The sequence below is a fragment of the Tigriopus californicus genome, chromosome 1 (genome assembly GCF_007210705.1).
Source record: "Tigriopus californicus strain San Diego chromosome 1, Tcal_SD_v2.1, whole genome shotgun sequence".
Classification (NCBI taxonomy): Eukaryota; Metazoa; Arthropoda; class Copepoda; order Harpacticoida; family Harpacticidae; genus Tigriopus; species Tigriopus californicus.
In genome coordinates this window covers 8,325,278-8,343,788 of record NC_081440.1, presented here as the reverse complement: position 1 = coordinate 8,343,788, position 18,511 = coordinate 8,325,278, and the positions used below count along the sequence as shown (strand labels likewise).

General features: G+C 41.8%; 1 protein-coding gene across 1 annotated transcript; it reads right to left on the bottom strand.

Annotated features, from left to right (window-relative positions):
* Positions 1-7,480: 7,480 nt before the first annotated feature.
* On the bottom strand, positions 7,481-13,619 carry LOC131876807 (beta-ureidopropionase-like). Its single transcript, XM_059222304.1, has 8 exons — positions 13,287-13,619; positions 12,888-13,147; positions 10,222-10,316; positions 9,897-10,103; positions 8,859-8,983; positions 8,316-8,508; positions 7,721-7,807; positions 7,481-7,652 (listed from the first exon to the last, which is right to left on the bottom strand). Exons 1-8 carry the CDS (start codon positions 13,505-13,507, stop codon positions 7,563-7,565), a joined length of 1,278 nt encoding a protein of 425 aa, XP_059078287.1. The 5' UTR covers positions 13,508-13,619; the 3' UTR covers positions 7,481-7,562.
* Positions 13,620-18,511: the final 4,892 nt, after the last annotated feature.

Genomic DNA, 18,511 nt, shown 5'->3' with positions numbered 1-18,511 from the left:
TTTTCATACAGACACGTTAAGTTATGATTGTCAAGTTGCGTATTTGAATCACTCTCGTGGTCAAGTCTTTCGGGATCAATCTTCCCGTGGCGCGAATCATGTCCTTGATATTGATTTGAAGGCAGTGGTTCCACAAGGTCGATGGCAAGACCAAATCTACCTTTGAATTCGAACCACTGCCATACGGAAAGTATGACTCCTCAGGTATACTTAGAGTCAATACACAAGACCATCGGTGTTTAGGGTGAATATTTCCAATGTAGGAGAGTAGTGGTATTAGATCCCGTTGAACAAGCACCATGCTCTCCACTTGCCCGTGAATATCTGAGAACAAATGACCTGAGAGCTGATGACATTGAATTTGTTGGCTGGGTTTGGCGGACATTGAGCAATTACGGAGAAAGTCGTTCCACGGGTGAACTGCACTAGGTCGTAATGGTTCCAAATCTAGATTAGCCAAGATCAAGCTTGATGTGGCCAAAAGGTTGACTATTGCCAGCCAAATGGTTTGTTTTTGTCGCTGTGTCACTTGGTATGCCAACAGGCTCGTAAATTGGATCATCAGGCTGAGGACAACGGTGGGTAAAAGATACCGTAAGAAATTTGAATCTACGTCAAACGCAGATCGGGTAAAAGCTGAACTCTTGGTCGGTTCCAGTTCTGACAGAATCGTGCCAAGAATGAATGTTTTGATGAGGAAAAGGCCTAAATATCGGCGGGTCCCAAATGAAAAGATGCTTACAGCTATTACGAGGAGAACACTGAGATCACAAGGGAATTGACAGAGTGGGAACATTTCGTCAAGAATGCCTACTTCCAAGGAGATATCCGGAATAGATGGCAAAAAGGTGCTAAGTTTAAAATGGCTCAAACATGTAACGATACCAATGGCAAACACATCAAATAGAATGTTGTATGAAGCGCTCAGAATGCAAAGAGAGATAACCAGACCTTGGGTCAACATCTCCATGGGTGAGCTTTCTCTCGACATTCCCAAAGGATCTGTGAGCATTAGACTTGCCCCGCAAAGAAATATTGGAAATTCAACGGAGTAGTCGGACCACGATTTGGCCTTTGCCAGCATCATTTTGGATTGGTCGGGGTCTTTTTGATAGCCATTAAGGACCCGGTGCCAACGGTGCAATCTTCGTTTCCAGTGCCAATGGCGAGCGCAAACATAAACGAGGTAAGCCATTGAGAAGACCCAGTTCCAAGTGGGATTGGAATGTTCCTGTTCAAAGGAGAAGAACTCCTTCGTCTTGGATTGAATTGTAGCCCATAGGAGATATGTAATACTAATAGGTATGACGAGACTCATGGTCATCCTGGTGTTGTAGTAGTTCCCATGTGATTTGTCCGCACCGTGGAAATTTCCGTTGTCCATCGAAGTCAAGTCATTGTCCAAAGCTGGTAAATCTCCGTGAGCCACCAAATCATGGCAAGCGGAGACGAACGTGTCGCAGTAGATCCTCTTTGGACAGGATATCGACTCATTGGCCTCGTCGAATAACGAATGTTGCTGATCGTGGGACACGCAACCTTGGACCAATGTTTGGTGCAAGTCCCACAGAGAAACAAAGGGTTTCCCCCTTGCCAAATCTTTAAACAATCGATTTCCAAGCTGGTTAGCTTCAAGTTGATCGCGGGTTTGGACTAAACGCTTTTGCAACTTATATTTCAACGGTGAGTCAGCTGGTAATTGGTCCAGGAGCGACTTCATCAAATCCTTGGCACTTTCACAACCCATTTCTAAAGACCGAATCAGCCAAAACACGGCTTGTTCCCGCCGAAATTGGCACTCATCCACTGATTCAATGACTTCGGTGTTCTCCAAGGCGTCTTTTGCAATCTGCAGCATGTCTTCTTTGGTGAGGAAATCCCCAAAAGCGCCGTGTCGTCTTTTGAAAGAGGACCCCTCTGAGTGCGAAAAAGTCGGAAGCTCTGAGGACATTGAGTGCCACAATCGGCGTTGTCGGGGTTCTTTGCCATTTTCCACATTAGTCTTGGCAAAGCCCGATGGGATTTTTGGGGGTGAGGTACTAGGTAAGAGTTCTCTCTTGGAGGCTCTTTTGAGCGGAGACACCACTGCTCGAATTTGAGGGATCCTTGATCGGGATCGATTCACACCACTCATAATGAGTACGTTTGTGATGATTTCTCGTGATCCTTAAACACAGAGAATAGATACAGCTGCATTTCAGACCAACCATCAACAACGATCCTCCTTGAAGGCAAATACATTGACGGTACAACGACGGGTGGACGAATAATCATTCCGCCAACAAAGCCAGACGAGTGACTATCAAAATGGAGCGAAGAACGCGAACTTTGAATCCGCCATTCTTATGCTTTATCTCGTCATCAAGAAACTTGAGCCTCCCTTAACACATATGTCTATGTCTAAAATCAATACATGCGACAAGCAAATAAGGTACTATCGCAGGATTTTGCCTCCCATGTCATTTTTCTAGTAAAATGGAAGAAGGACTAAACTTGTTCGTGGGCGGATATTTTGGGTTGGCAAGATCCTCTGAGTCATACCCAGGCCTGGAACGATCCAGTCAAAAAGCCTGACCGTGTCAGGGAATGACTGCTACATGTCCCCCCCCCCCCTCTCATCCCAGGTGGATGGGCTTTTTACAGAACAAGATTGCGGGTGTGCGGGTGTGTGTGTGTGCGGGTGTTCATGCGTGCCGTTCAGGGATTCTCTTTTCCTGGACTCGACTGAACACTCCCTCGCTCAATGCCATACACCTGTACGCGAGCAGTCCCCAGCATGGGCCTATTCTTCTCTTTAGGACACAGGTCTCATCCCAGCCATTGAAGTATGGGGGTATGTCATTAAAGGGCTATGCCACACCATATTTACGAATTACAGATGTTCGCAAAAAGACAAAAACAACCTACTGTACGAGTGCCAAGGAAGATAAGGTGGAATAAGCAACTTGGAATTCAGAAATAGCGTCAACATTGCGCTATTGCATTGGATTGCTGCGATTATAATCACAAGAATAAACATTTCCTGCGAATAATTTACCCCAAAGTGCAATCTAAATGCAAGAATGTGGGTAAAAGTGTATCAAAAAGTGGAGACATGGTTAACGAACGAAGAGATAAAGTGGACCACTTTTAATTGCCTGGTGTTCAGTGATATTTTGGCATGTTTGAGATAAAAAATTACAAAGAAATGGAACTTAAGTCTTGAAAAACTCCAGCTTGCAAGTTGAGCTTAAAATGATGTCATTGAGCTGTATAAATATTCCGATAAAGGTAAACAATTAGATAAGGAAACGTGGTCCCAAGCGAGAATCGAAATTCATCGTTTTAAAATGATTAAGATTAGAAACTTCTTGCCAACATTAGCACACATTTTCATGACGCAAAATTTATTGGATGGCAGATCACATGAAGTATTGAAGTGGAAGTATTTTACACGGCTACCAAAGTTTAGTCCGTTTTATTCTCTTCTGGCTCATCTAGATGCGGACAAACAAACGTAGACACACGGGAATAGGCTCTAAGAAGCCTGACTTTATCAATGCATGTGCAATGCTATTGCATCTTAACACCATAAATACACCACTAACCCTTCTGAGAGACCTTCCAAATCCTGCACTTCTTCTGAATTTAAGCTAGGAATTAACAGAGACCTGTAGATAGTATACTTGCAGCATACCAATGACTCTTCGTGATCATCTTTTTCGATTAAATTGTACATAAAAAGCAAAATGTAAGTTTATCAAATATGATGGTTTAAATGTCAATAACCAAAAACTTGTGAAACTATGCATTCAAATGAAGAAATGCATATTAATGAAATATAGGTGATTTTAATGCTGGGCACCTTCGGACGCTGGATGTGTCTGTCGCCTTCTTGGAGCCATCGGCGTAATGGCCACCTTCAAGCCGGCATGAACAGGGTGACCAACAGTGGTCGGTTCCGACTACTCATGTGAAGCAAGCACCGACAGGGCATGTAGTCCGGTGCTTAACTTGCCCAAGTAGGAACTTGCCCTAACTTAACACAGACACTTGAGGGGAAAATGGTGTGGTCAAACTTGGTAAACGTTATTCTCCACCGATTAGTTGGTGGTGCTACTTTTTTAAACTTAACCTAACCTTATCAAACCTAACCTAACCTTACCTAACCTAACCCAACCTAGCCTAACACGATATGAATAGACCTTAAACTCTCTCTCCAAACCTTTCTAACAGTTTGTCACAAATTTAAAAATGAGCACCGCCAACTAATCGGTGGAGAATAACGTTTATCGCCAAACTTACGCAAGAAATTATATACCTCGGCAAATTAAATTAGCTTATGCAAGAAAAGCAATAATGTGCACCAACAGTGACGCAGGAACGTGGCTTTGGTTCATTGACTGGTTTGCTTCTGGCAATTTGACCGAACACTACGACCAAAAACCCTATTTTGCGGTTTCCTTGAGTTAACCGGGCCGGAAGCGTGGTCGTTTTCTCAGGGTGGTTAGTCTCTAATATTATGTATATCTCTGTAACAAAAGCTCATTTCAACTTCACAAATTTTGAATCTACTTCCTTTTTTAGAATAAGGTTTTTTTGGCTTCGGCTTTTTCCTCGCTCTGAACAATACAATCTCTTTCCAAGTTTCAGGGCCAGACTTTCAGGTGATCAAATTAGTTTTTTTCTGTTCCATCAACCAGGCACAGTGTCCGTGTATCAACATGCCAAAATACATCCCCAGTAGACGATTCAACAAGGAATGGCAGACCATGGGCGAATTCAAGGAACTGCGACAGATCCCAAACTCGATCCATGATGATGACACGAGTTCATTCTGGATCTGAATGTGGTATCTTGAAGTAGCTGGTAAAAGGAAGATGTTAGAACTTTCAGATGAAGTGACGAAAATTTTGAACCTTCCAGTAAGCAATGCAGGTCCAGAACGCACTTTCTCTGCCACTAATTATTACACGTATGATGGCCGCTCCCGGATGAACACAGAGCTCCTTGAAAACATATTGTTCTGTAAATTTGGGATTCAGTGGATGGATTCCAGCATTTCGTCTTTTATTACCCCAAAAGAACTGATTTGTAAAGCTCTGGAGTTGTCAAGAAAAGATTATCAATAAAAATGTTCCTTGTGGTTTTGAAAATGTATACCTAACCTTTATTTCTTTTTGTCTTTCAGGTGGTCAGCAAAGTGGTCGGTAGAAAAATTTTAGTTCAGAAAGGGGTCGGAAAGTGGTCGTTTTGACCTGGTTTTGGGGTCGTCGGCAAAAATTTCGTTGGTCACCCTGGGCTTGAAACAAGCCCTGTATCAAAAAAGCTTCGTCTCATCCGTACTCGGCACCAGGGCTGCTTCAATACTCGTTCCTGATCTTGGGTCTTCATTTCTTTACCCTTTTTTGTTCGAATTGGGAGCTCTACCCGAGGTTCTTCAAGCTAAATAGGCGTTTTACGGTTCGAAACCCATCGCTAGTCCGCACCCAAACGAAGCAGAGGGCGCTACCTCCAGTCAAGGAAAGGGACTTTGAAGGTGGACGCACTTAAAATTTCTGCTTAACTTACATTTGTACGTAACAATACCTTAGCTATTTCCATGTCTTCAAAATTTGTCCAATCACAGTCTCGAAATTCGAATGACAGGGTGATTTGGTTGCTTTCCAACATGGAAAGTGGAATTTTTAGCAACAAAACATACAGATTAGGCTTATTTGTGGACTTCCTTACCGTTGCTGGGATTGGAATCCCATCACTTCAAGGCGAGAAATTTATTCATTTTACTTACTTTTTATTTATATATATTATTTGATCGACCAACAAATTAGAGTTGGCTAATCTAGTTAACCCTTGAATATAAGGTTGATCGGGAATTTTAGTCAAAAACTTGTCCAAGTCTGACTTAAATCCTGTTATTGGATCAACGCCCTACGAATATTTGAGGCAGCAAATTGAGCAATGAAGAAGCTCGAGAAAGATGAGAGGTGGACTTCATTGTTTTAACTAGCCTAGATTCTCGAGGGCTTGAAGGTGCTCTCAAAACGCACATTAAACCTCTACGGTCACTACAATTGACCCTAAATCCTGGGTTGGGACAGAGCTCATGAATGTTTTTGAAAACGTACAATATCAGATACCTTTTGTACCTTCTCTGAGTACTGTACAATCCCAACTGTTCTAACCTCTCCCAATACGAGAGCTCTCTCATATCCTCAATGTTCCTAGTAAAACATCTTTGGACCTGCTCGAGCTTTTGCAAACCTGCTGAACTAATTCGAGCCCAAATGGGAGAGGCGTATTCAAGATGCGGCTGAACAATCGACTTGTACAGAGTTAGCATCGTGACACTATCTCTGGACTTAAACGTGCGATATATCCAACCACACAATTGAAAAACTTTACCCACCTTCACCTGGATATGCTCATCGAACTTTCCATTATTTTGGAGGACTACACCTAAATCCTTCATGGATGTCGACCCAAAGGTCATTAATGTCAAGAAATTCACCAAGTTTGAACTTTATGATCTTCTCAAACACCTTCGCAGTATAAATTAAATACGAGAAAACAGGAGCAAGAACCAGTGAGCATCTCATCAGAAACTGAGATATCACACCATCAGGACCAGGAGAGCTCGGGGGTCTCAGGTCCCTGATGGCCTCTAAAGCATCTTGATCTGTGACTACAAGATCATCTAAACGCCCAACTTGACAAATCTTGCAAATCTCAAGAGGCTCAACAATAGAGCAAGGGACTTTTGCTCCTAAACTTTGGAGTTGAAAACACACCAGAGAACTGATCGCCAAGTATGTTGGCAATAGACTCTACATTGTCTATGGCTTCCCCATTAACCTTAAAAGTCCCTACAGGGTGTTTCATCTTTTTCTTAGAGTTTGCATAATAGAAAAATGCCTTCGAATTCGACCTCATCTCTTGAACTACTCTACTTTCCTTTTTCAACTGATCGGTCTCAATGGAGGCCTTAATTCTGTCTTGGATCAATTCCAACTTTCTTTGAAGGCTAGCCACAGCTACTGGATTCAAATTGCTCTGGAACCTTTTTGAACAAATTCTACCTATACTTCGGAATTTTAGACTGTGCCCCGCCCTATGGAACACATTCAGAGATTGCTAGAGTGGAACAGACGTCCTCAAAAACAAGAATCATTTTGTCTAAGGCTACAGCAGTGGATGATTTCTTTTGCAGCATTGAAATGAAGTCCAGCTCCCTTAATTTTTTTATAATCAACGACTAATGTTCATCTTTGAACTTGAACCTAGCCAAACCGACCTTTGAATTGAATTGAATTGATTTTAGGAATTTTTTGGTGAGAGGGGACGGAATACGGCAGTGCGTTACTGCAAATGAATCATTGAAAGTGACATTGAGAATTTGCATGAAAAATGCATTGCGTTCAAAATTAGGTTATCAAAAACGATTCATTTTTAATATTGACATTGGATTCCAATTTGAGGAAAGAAGATGCCAACATGAAAATTATATTTAAGTTTTTTTTTATTTGCTTGGTTGTCGTCGAATCTCATGGACAGGCATTGATCAGAAGCATCTGTGGATCGTTTCACAACTTTCCACGAATGATCTGTGGCTCAAAATCCGGTTGGATGGCTCGAGTTAGGCTTTCGGCATACACATCTAGGCGTTGGGTCATCTGAAATAATCATGGCAAGAACAATTAACCATCAAGGAAAGTAACTATAATTTGCTGCAAACACTTACTCGAAAGCCCCATTTGTCCTTGACTTGGCGGCATAAGTTCAAATCCATCTCCACTATCAAGAGCCCATCTTTCACTCGAGACAGACCCTGAAAAGCAACGCACGTAGCCACAAGATTGAAAAAATGCAAAAAGTCTACATATCGCCGTGAGCCTTAGGGTTAAGATTGGAAGGCAATACCAACCCTTCTATTCTCGTTTCTTCCTTGCCTAACAGATCGTCACGTTGTTGCTCTGGCAATACCTAGGCTAGATATCTTCACAATGCGTTCATGCTTTCCACTCACACGCGTTAAGCCTTCCAGGAATAGCTATTTTTTTTTTCAATGAATCGCGTCATTGATATTGAAAGGGTTTGCATTATACTGTAGGCTTCAGTATGATTGCTTTTTCGCGTTGACTAAGAGCCAATTATGCCCTTCAGGAGCCATTTCATCTTGGCTCACTTCGCACGCTAAGGAAGGTTTTCCGGTATTGCGATGCGAGATTCTTTAAACGTATTGGAATTTCAAAAAAGCGATAATTCATAGCCAAGTGTCACTAGGTGGATTGAAGATTACTGCAAAGAATGGGCAGTCCTTCTCAAATTGAACTTACCGGGGTTCGAGAGCCATCTGGAGCCGCTACATAACTGGATCCGTAGAAATGCCCAAAATCCCGATGAGCCGGTTTTCCATCGGCCGAGGAAAACTCATTGGGAAACTCCTCTGTGCCCACCCGATTGATCGCACACGTGAAATAGCTATTGGCTATTGCGGCATTTCGAGCTTCAATGCCCCACATGGGCTCACTATCCAAAGGGAAACAATCAGTTCGTTTTCAGTCAACCATGGAGATATACAATATCTAATATTGATGTACGCTCACATTTTCTGTACATACAAGGAGTCAAATTTGCCTTCACTTGACACTTTTAAACTGAGTCACTTGGATCAATCCGTAACCCGTGAAATGCAAGCGGAAATATTTGTTTTTCCGTTTTGGCCTTGACCATTCCAATCTAGCTTTTTGGACTGTTTTGTCAAATCAGCAGTATGGAAAGAGCTACATCATCCAACTGGTGAGCCTCCCAACAAGTTGTCTTGAGCCGAGTCGGCTCAAAATTGTCCCATGAATGAATGGCTTTCTTTTGCGTCTTACCTTAGCGCTCCCACCGTCGCTGAGGGGTTGAAAACGATCTCGGCTCCATTGACGCCATACATCATCCAATTGGGTGGATGATGTCGACCATAACAAATGTTAACAGCTACACGTCCATATTTGGTCTATAATTGGTCGCAGTGAGAAAGAGAGACGAAATAGAAATAGAAAATGTTAGAAAAGGTAGATTCTTAGAGAACGTGAGACTATTAAGTATTTTACTTTTATTCAGACTTTTTATACCTATTACAGCAATGCAGCGCCAAAAACATCCAATTCTATAACCTTTGGGCCCAATTTTGACATAATTTTAGGTCTAACCAGAGGTAATATGAGGCAATAAAACTCCATCAGATCATAAACAGTCATAATCTAATAGACTTGAAATCAAATGATAAATAGGTTCCAATGGTCAAATGATCAACATGAAAGCAGAAATAAAATATGTTTGGTATTATTTTTGCCATCGTTGAAACGCTATCAGGTGGTGAAATTTTAAGAATAGAATTTGCAACCGCCATAACGATGGGGTATCATCATGGGGTATACGCCGGGTCTAGATTGAAGCTGAGAAGGGTTAATACCGTCAAAGATAAGAAAAAGCATAATGGTTTTATTAAAAAGTTATGAGAAGTGGCGAATAAAAGATTGCGCAGTTTCGACAGAGTCCTAGTCCAACGGCCTCTAACGCAATGCTGCCGCCGGAAATATAAAGTTGAAAAAATGACCAAGTGTTATATTTTTAACTGATATATTTTTTCATTCATCCTGCAAAATATCCCGGAAAAAGAGAAAAAAAGGAGGCTATATTTAACGGGGCATTTGATCGGTAAGGCGCCAAGTCTGCTCGATTAAGATGCTGGAAATATGATGTCTTCTACCGGTATCCAACTTTCAGGCATAAAAAACGCGGCACTCTAGGGCCCCATTGTTGTCTCTTTAAATCGAGATACCGGCATATAGGTATTACCCATATAAACATCTTCCTGTACAATAACAGCACATATAGGTATAAAGTACGATAACTTTGATGCTTACGGCAAACACAGGATGTCCGAGAGTGCTCTCCATGTAGTAAGTTGATTCGTTGAAGTCTCCAACTCTAGGAATGTGGTTCTTCCGGGTGATGCCGAGGACTTCGCCCGTGTGGGAGATGATCACGGCCGTGTTCCACAAGACCTCGCCATGATTCCGATCGCGCTCCAAAATCGGAGAGATGATCACCATATTGTATTTCTTGGCATACTAAAAATAGGATAATGAAAATCAATCCATGTACACATTGAGCTTATTAACAGAAGAGTGCATCCGATTCTTTTAATTTATAGCGGCTTTGATCCAAAGTGCATATGTACACAATTACCTCAGCTAAGAAAAGAGTGGAGGGGCCATCATATGGATCTTCAGCAAACTCGCACCAGGGGGACTTTTCTCGGGTGCAGAAAGCGAAAGGCATGGCTGAAAATCATCAAAAATGATATGATTTGAGTTTGAACATACAAATCACAAACGTTATTTTTAGACCTCGAAAAAATTTGCCTTTTAGGCGATCTTTTTAAGTTGAGAAAAAAAGAGAAAAATCTTGTGAAAATGCAAAAAGAATTATTACAACGGGGAAAAGGTCGTTTTGAGCGCTCTTTGGGTTTTGGGTTGGATCAAACCTATGACAGGAGACGTAGTTGAGCTGCAGCTCTCGGGAGTTGTTCAGGCGGAGCAAGACTGGCTAGTGAACATTCTCCATCATTAGTACCAAACTCGCATTTTACCCATGATGATGAAACCATTGAGCTGTTTTATCTGCAATACTCAATCTGATGAGAGACTTGCCACCTATATCATTAAAATGCAGTCAGTGATGTGAAGACGCAATAACAGGTTTATGGTTATGAACAAGCCTCGTAGGCGTACTAACTTTAAGTGTGTTTAATAAGTCGACAACAACGATGGACAATGGTAAGAAACCTAGACATGTCAAATAAAGGAACATTCACAAAAACGTGACTTTGTCTCATATACTGTATGGTCTACCCCGTGGAAACGTTACAGCTCTATTATTCCATATTCAAATCTTGACAATGTGTTCAAATTCATTCCAAATGAACATCACTTCGTTCTGAAATGGAGGTAACTTCCCCGATTGAAATTTGATCGATTAATGCCGTAAAATATGGAAAAGACTCTCAGTCAATTGGTAGTACTGAAAAATGATAAAGGGGCGCCGTAAATGATATCATGTTTCTACTTACCCATTGACAAATTAATGACAAGCTTTGGTTAGCTTTTCAATATAAATAAAGGGGGACGAAGAACTGTTGTTAATGAACGATCTCAACTTGGAGTCGCCAGTTTCAGAAACTATTGCCATCTACCTTTGCGAAGGCGGTTTTTGGTGAAGTGGCTCGTTGAATAAGCCAAATTTGGCCCACTATTGGACGACATCGGGATTAAATGTCATTTAGTGTGATCAAGGGATGACTGAGGTGACATAAATTTTCGCTTGATGACAATTTTTTCAGCATTTCTTCAGAAAGCTAAATGTCAAAAGGCAATGAATTGAGCGACACAACGCAATTTCCTGAGTAGCCGTTGGTGCTAGGTAAAAGGTCCAAATGAGCACATATGAATAACTGACTCTTGTGTACAAGGCAGTTAAAATAAAAACTTCAGGTAAAACAATTGCCAAAAATTGAAAATTTTCATGAGCAACAGCTTGTTATTATATATGTCAACGATGTTTCTTTATTGAGAAAAAAAAATCAAACTAAGCAACATAGTTTTTTCACTACAAAAATAATTCTAACTCTTTCCTTTTTGGAAACAAACCTATGAAAGGGGGTATTCATGGGAAATCTTAGCGCTATTATGTGTTTTTGATCTTGTGCTTGGAAGCACCACTTTCAAAGCCACAGTCTTCTACTCATTAAGCACACCTCGAAAACATTGGCTGGTCATGCAGTCGTGTTAAAAAGACGGAGCAGGAACAAGTCAGATGGGTTACGAGTAAAAGGACTTTCTTAAGTTCTGCATCTGATAATCAAGCCTTTTTTGGATTTGGTTTGGGTTTTCATGGGCTTTTCTAGCCGTTCCAAGGAATGTAATCCCCATTACTATTAAAATTAAAGGCCATATTTCGTCTATTTTTTACCTTTTAAACTTTAAATGATATTTGGTCTACTAGCGAATTTTAGTTGGCAGAGCGAGCTAGTCTTCCCATGTAGGGTAGATTTGGAAAGCTAGTCAAAATTTGTCCAATTCTGACTTGAAAGATGCAACCGGATCAAAAACACCTAAGTATTCCTTACGAGAATACTAAAGGGCAGCAAATTAAACAATGAAGGAGTCCGAAAAAGAAGCGAGTTGGACTTCATTGTTTTAACTAGCCTGGATTCTCGAGGAATTGAAGGTGCTCTCAACCCGCACGTTAAGCCTATGCGGTCACTACAATTGACCCTAAATCCTGGGTTGGGACAAAGCTCATCATATTTTCTTTTGAAGACGTACAGTATCAGATACCTTTCGTACCTTCTCTGAACACTGTACAGTCGCAACTTCTTTAATCTCTCGAAATACAAAAGCTCTCCCATTCCTTTAATGTGCCTAGTGAAACCTTCTTTGACCATCATTTTTCTTGGTATGGCCTTTCAATTTCCTATAAACAAAACAAAATTTTATCCTTAAACTAAATTCAGTTGTTCAAAGCCCAGTTTTCTAAAGGCAAGCAGTGAATCGCAGATCGAGAAAAGATCCAATTGATGTAGCATAGTCCGATATTTTCTCGATCTAAGATTCACTCATTCGCTTTCAAAAATTGGGCTCAAGTGCCCAAGATGTTCATCAAGAAAGAGAGCTAAAATTGCAAAACCATAACTTCTGGCAACGGGATTTGAACCCCACGACATCTAGAGGGAAGGCTTACCTTGACTCCATTCTTATTTACACTACTCTATGCGTAGACCACTTGGCTACACCAAATAACTAATGTTCAAAATTGTTCATTCAAGGAATACGTATTTAAAAGATTTCACTTACTCCAAGCCTCTTGCAGACATACGATATTAACCCCAGCCTGTCCTGCATTATCAATCATTTGACCCATCCGATGAAAAATGGCACTTCTTTGCTTTTCCAGGCTCTCTGTGGTGGGGAGAACAATCTGATTTTGGATCAGACCCACGCGCACAATTTGAGGCGATCGAAGTTGTTCGGAGGCCGCCTCGAATCGATAGCCCGATACTTCATAATCTTGCTCTTGGGCGGCTCCTTCGATTTTAGGTCCAAGCTCCAGGGGCCTAAGAGTAAATGACTGACAATAACGTGTCTGATACCCGCCAAGGATTTGAACCGGTGGGGTTAAACTGGAACTCGTTCGAGATTTTGCTTAGAGAGAGATTCTCTAATCAGAGGCTTTAAGAACGGCTCCACGCTTACTTTAGTGCCTTCCCGTATAGAATCCTTTGGACTTGTTGCCACTCCCGTGGCGGCAAATGCTCACTCAGAGCCTTTTCCACGCTATGGAATTCTTCAGTCATTTTGGCAACGGCTTTGATAGTCGACGAAAAACGATTTTCGACTGAGCTGTGCTCATGTCCACGATCGAAGCTGGTTGTGCGTTCCGAAATCTCGTTCAATACTACAGAGCACAACATCATGGAAGACTAAACAGAGTGAAACCCCAAATTGGTGACGCCCAACTTTCACCTCACCCACGATCTTCATAACTGCTTCGTCAGCCGAGTTAACCATCAAAATACGGTATATGTTCCTGCATGCACAGTACAACATGAAATGATGGGGTTTCTTTTTGAAAGGTGGCAGCTTTCAAGTTTCAATCAAAACAGTGATGATAACACTTCTCAAGGAATACCGTCTCCTATTGATAGATTTTCCTCGTTATACTCACAGCTAGTCTATACTGATGTTGGAGAAGCAAAGCTTTACTTCCCTAGTTTTAGTTCTCCTTGGACGTTAAGGGCAGGCTAATCAAAAACGTACACAAGATTCTGAACATGTTTCCAGAAAACGTACTCGACGCCGTTCTAAAATCGGAGCGAAAACTGGAAAGAAGAACCTGATTTGTCGAGGACAGGGTAAGGCTTCCCATCTAATGATTTCTCACGTTCCCACGATTTGGCTCGTCACTCTAACGAGAGACATCTTCGGGTTTCCAACGTGATGGGCATCATGATGAGTAAACCTGAATTGATTGAACTTTAAGGGGAAATATCGGCATTTCGATGATTCTGATTCAACAATGGAGAATGTTTCTGCATTTACATAGCTTTGGAGGGGATATGATATCGAACATGCTTATTTGAATGGCAATGGATCATGGATGATACATCGGGTCAAACGGGTGGGTCAGGTCAGGGAAGACTACGACCGCTGTTGCTGCTTTGGGTATTTTCGAGGAAGGCTACTTTTTTCATTTGCTTGGGGCCTCGGACGGAACCAGGCTTCTTGAGAACACTTTGCAAGACGGCATTTTCTGGAGTATGCTCCGTCAAGTTTATTCGAGGACATCGTGGAGGTCGCTGAGGTCCTTGAGGCAAGTGGCACACGTCTTGAAGTGAACTGCGAAACCAATCCACTTTGGAGAGGCGAGCTCGAGTACGAACGGATGATGGGTGATTTCGCGTGCTCTCAGATTGAAATGGCCGATCACGCGGTTGCACAACACGGTTGTCTTCGGAAGACAATTCTGACAACGGTTCAAAGGGCAAGGATTTCCTTCCCATTCGACGCAATGAGCCTCCTCGTGCTCGATCCGATTTCCCACTCGATCCTTCAGAACTGCTTGATGATTCATCCGAGAGGGGATAGCTTTGGTTCCACGTGTTATTGGTCACTGTGGGCGTGTTTTCGAGGATCTGTGGGGCCTTTTTGTGTCGAGCCAGTGACGACGACCAACGATCAAATACTTCGGATGTCGAGTTCCACATCTCGGAAAAACTATTGCGCCGTTTGAGGATATTCTTCTTGTGGAGGAGAAGAGGCGAGGCCATCACATTGGAGGACAGCATCACGGGGGAGTCTTGATCATCAAAGAACATGGATTTGTGTTCCCCTTGGAGGTGCACCAATTTCCATCCGGGTTGCAGGGACCACCCCGTTGTACGCACTTCATGCACGGTTGTCCCAAGGCCGCTAGACATGATCACTAGAAGAGGTGTGTCGATCGGAAATCCTTTGATTTCGCCTTCCTCGACCACTCGATCTTGATGACTGATTCGAAAACCTTCAAGATGCGCAAAAAAGCTCACCTAACCGCCTTTTTCTCGTCCACCAGTGAAAAACCCAGCACGATGAGCACGGGGCCAAGAATTTCCCCACCAATCTCCCTGATGCGAGTCCTCTCCGCCTCCACCATTTTTTGAGGCCCATTGTGTTCTGCAGAGAACAACCTGAGCAGGAGTTCAGGAAAATTTAGTAGAGCCAGTGGCAGCAGCACTTTTTTCCTGGCCACCAAGATCTCTATCAAGTGGCATTTGCTTGTCGTCGTACTCCCAGCCGTGATCGCAAGATTCCTCACGGGTAAGGTAACAGACTAACTCTCCAATACCGAAAGGAAACGCCAATCATCGGGATTTCCACATGCACACGAGGCAGCAGCATCAACAACCATCTATGCACACGATGTCCGTAGAGTCACTCGCCCCCCCCCATCCCTCATCATCAACCAGCGCCAACCAACAACCAATCAACCACGCCCCCCCTCCCGCCTGCCTATCTATTCCCCTCTCGACCTCTCGAGCGTTTTACTTGGATCCTTCGGGGAAGCTCAACTAACACCCACGCACTCCTTCGGGTGTTCGGAGTATTTCGATCGTGTGATTTTGTCTCTTTCATGGGCCAAGATTTTGCTCTACACTCGTTTTTCTTTTCACAGCGTCAGTAGGCCTCCCTCATGCCGAGCGCATTGTCGTAGGCATAATAGGCATGACGTAATTCGGAGCGTGATTTGTTTGGCGCCCGCGAAGTGCGGGGGCGTTTTCTTTCTAACGAACCAACCAACCTGGATTTCCAGTTTTGAGCATTTTCAATCAGCGCAATTGACCAACGGCCTCATGCCACCTTGAAAACCAACGAGGTGGTATGCACGAGAATTGAGTCCGGCCAAATTCGTTGGGCAACTCATTTCGTGTTGGAATTTGATTTCATTAGCAGCATCGTCAGCCAGCTCATTGTGGTTCAGCCAGAGCAATACACCTGAAGATGTACTTTTGAAATACTCTGGGACCTTGATTAGCATAATCCTTTTTCGTACCTCAAATCACAAATCACGGCATGTTTCTGACCTCTATGTTGGGCATACTATTAAACACAAGATTGCACAACAGCAAATAGGAGAAAACAATGGTGTTGGGCTAAGAATGAACCGCGTTCTGCGATCTGCAAAAACACCCACGTACGTACATGACCAGGTGTGGAGGCAATATTCCATGGACCCACCTCCAAGCTTGTTTTTGTGACTCGTTTAAACTAAGGATAATCGCAGAGTTTCTTACGATGGATCTAGTTCTACATACCATGACTAAAAATTAATTCTCATATGAAGCGAGAATATTGGTGCTAGCGTCTGCACTCATTTCTGACGCCTTAACAGACAAGCATAAGTATGCTTTACTTAATGATTGGATTGTTCTAACCAAGTAAAGACTAGCTTACGTTTGAAAGCCAATAGGCAATCCTCCACGTATGAACTTAATTGATTACGGTTTGCTGTTTTCTTATGAGATTTAGATAGCTCGTTGGCGTTATTGTTGTCGACTAGTCATTCGACCCTAGATTTCCAATCAAAAGAGTTGAGTTTGAAAGGTCAGTCTGGATAGAAGTAAAATTTCCGCATGGTAATCCGAATCTATCCGCTCTATGCCATCATACATCTCTCAGCTACGTAATTAATGATAAATCAGAATATTGCGAGCATAATCAAGTTCTTAGCCTGTGACACGTGTTGGTACGAATATGGAACATGTTCCACTCCACATGATCAAGAGGTCTTGGTACTGCAATGACCAACGTACAGCCACGAAATCAAGAACAATTCCGAGAAGGCGGGAAGGGAATTGGATATTCCGGCATGTTTGAATGACATAATTTGTTAGTAATTGTTAGTAATGGTAACCCATCTGTACGTACCTGTTGTTGCATCATGCTTGACAAATTTTAATTCAAGCGTTGATGGTTTGGAGTCCTCCCTCATGTCCAAGTAAGAGGCTTGTGTCCACACAATAAGTTTGTTTTTGAGAACTCTTCAAGTACAGGGTGAGTCCAAACACCCGTAATAGGCTTTGAGAAATTTGGCCAAACCTTCAACAAAATGCAATAGGCAAGTGTTTGATTCAAATTGCATGTTAGCTGATGACAATTCATTGCAAACGTCGGATGCTCTCAGACCTCTTGAACGCCCTCAATGAAACAAGTATAAAGAGCCCTTCAGTGGACAAATCAAGAATGGACGTTTATCGTGCCATTGAGAAGATATCTGATATTGTAATGTTCAGATGATTTACTGGTCGAATTTTTGGCTCAATGATCTACTTACAACTCTCTTTCTCACATATACGTTGGTACCCACAACACTGATAAAGTTTTTGTGCAAATGCCAAGACTTCTTGTAACAACTTTCGTTGTTATTGAAACAAAAGCATTTCTTGGTCGCTCCTTCTCCCTCTGTTCTCCTTTGGTTCTTCCTCTTAAACCATACAACCTATACTCTTTTATCATCTAACTGATGTTTGAGTGGTAAAATCAATAAACAAAAAAAGAAACAACATTTGTAAAATAACATGTAGGGCAATACCTCAGATTAGTACAATAATCCACTTAAAATCTACAAAGAGATATTTCTAAAAACATGATCAATAGATGTAGGGAGCAATCTTAGTTGCGTTTCTAACTTCAATTTTATCCAAATCCATTGAGCAAAAGCTTTCAAAGATTGCATTTGCTTCAAATTTGACTACAAATTGCTCCGGTTATATCTTAAAGCAATTGCCAATAAACATAATAAGCTTTTTTATGCGTAAAATATAAATGGAAATATTTCACGTTTTGAAGCAGGTAGAAAAAGCTGAAAATGGTCTGCAATATAACTTAAAACTTACTTAAGGTCAATATTTCACAATTGTGATGAGTTTAGTGTTCTCAAACTCACGCAAATAACATTTATTTGCATCCTGAACCTTTATTTGCATCGTTTGCATCTTTGGTCCGTTTCACAGTTTTTGTGCATTTTAAGCTTCTTTTGACTGATTGTTTGGAACAAAAATTTGTATTTTCGCTATTTTGAAGAGAAATTGGCACCCTTGACGTGTGTGTAAGTAAGCAGTCTTTATTTATCTTGGGGAACTTCATTTTAGTACTCAAATACTGGTGGCAATGAAGGGACTAGAAAATTGTTCGACAGCAAAGTGAAGTAAATAAATTGGTGAACTGATATACGAATATACATATATCAAGAAAAGAAAAAGACGATCCGTAGAATTCGTATGTCTTCACAATTCAGGGTCCCGCCTACCATTTCTTTCCTAGGACACAAACTATTGTACAAAACGCTGGAAATATTGAATAAGCATATTTTATTAAACTAAACCCTATTAACAGCACCCACCGAGCGCTTTCAAAGAATGGCATTGGCTGAAGTCGATTGC

Excerpts from the sequence above, each read along its gene's own strand:
- LOC131876807 (XM_059222304.1), bottom strand. The coding sequence starts at position 13,507 with ATGATGTTGTGCTCTGTAGTATTGAACGAGATTTCGGAACGCACAACC. Across the intron at positions 10,104-10,221 it reads CCACTCTTTTCTTAGCTGAG|TATGCCAAGAAATACAATAT; the intron begins GTAATTGTGTAC and ends TCCTATTTTTAG. Across the intron at positions 7,808-8,315 it reads CAGATGGCTCTCGAACCCCG|GGTCTGTCTCGAGTGAAAGA; the intron begins GTAAGTTCAATT and ends GTTGCTTTTCAG.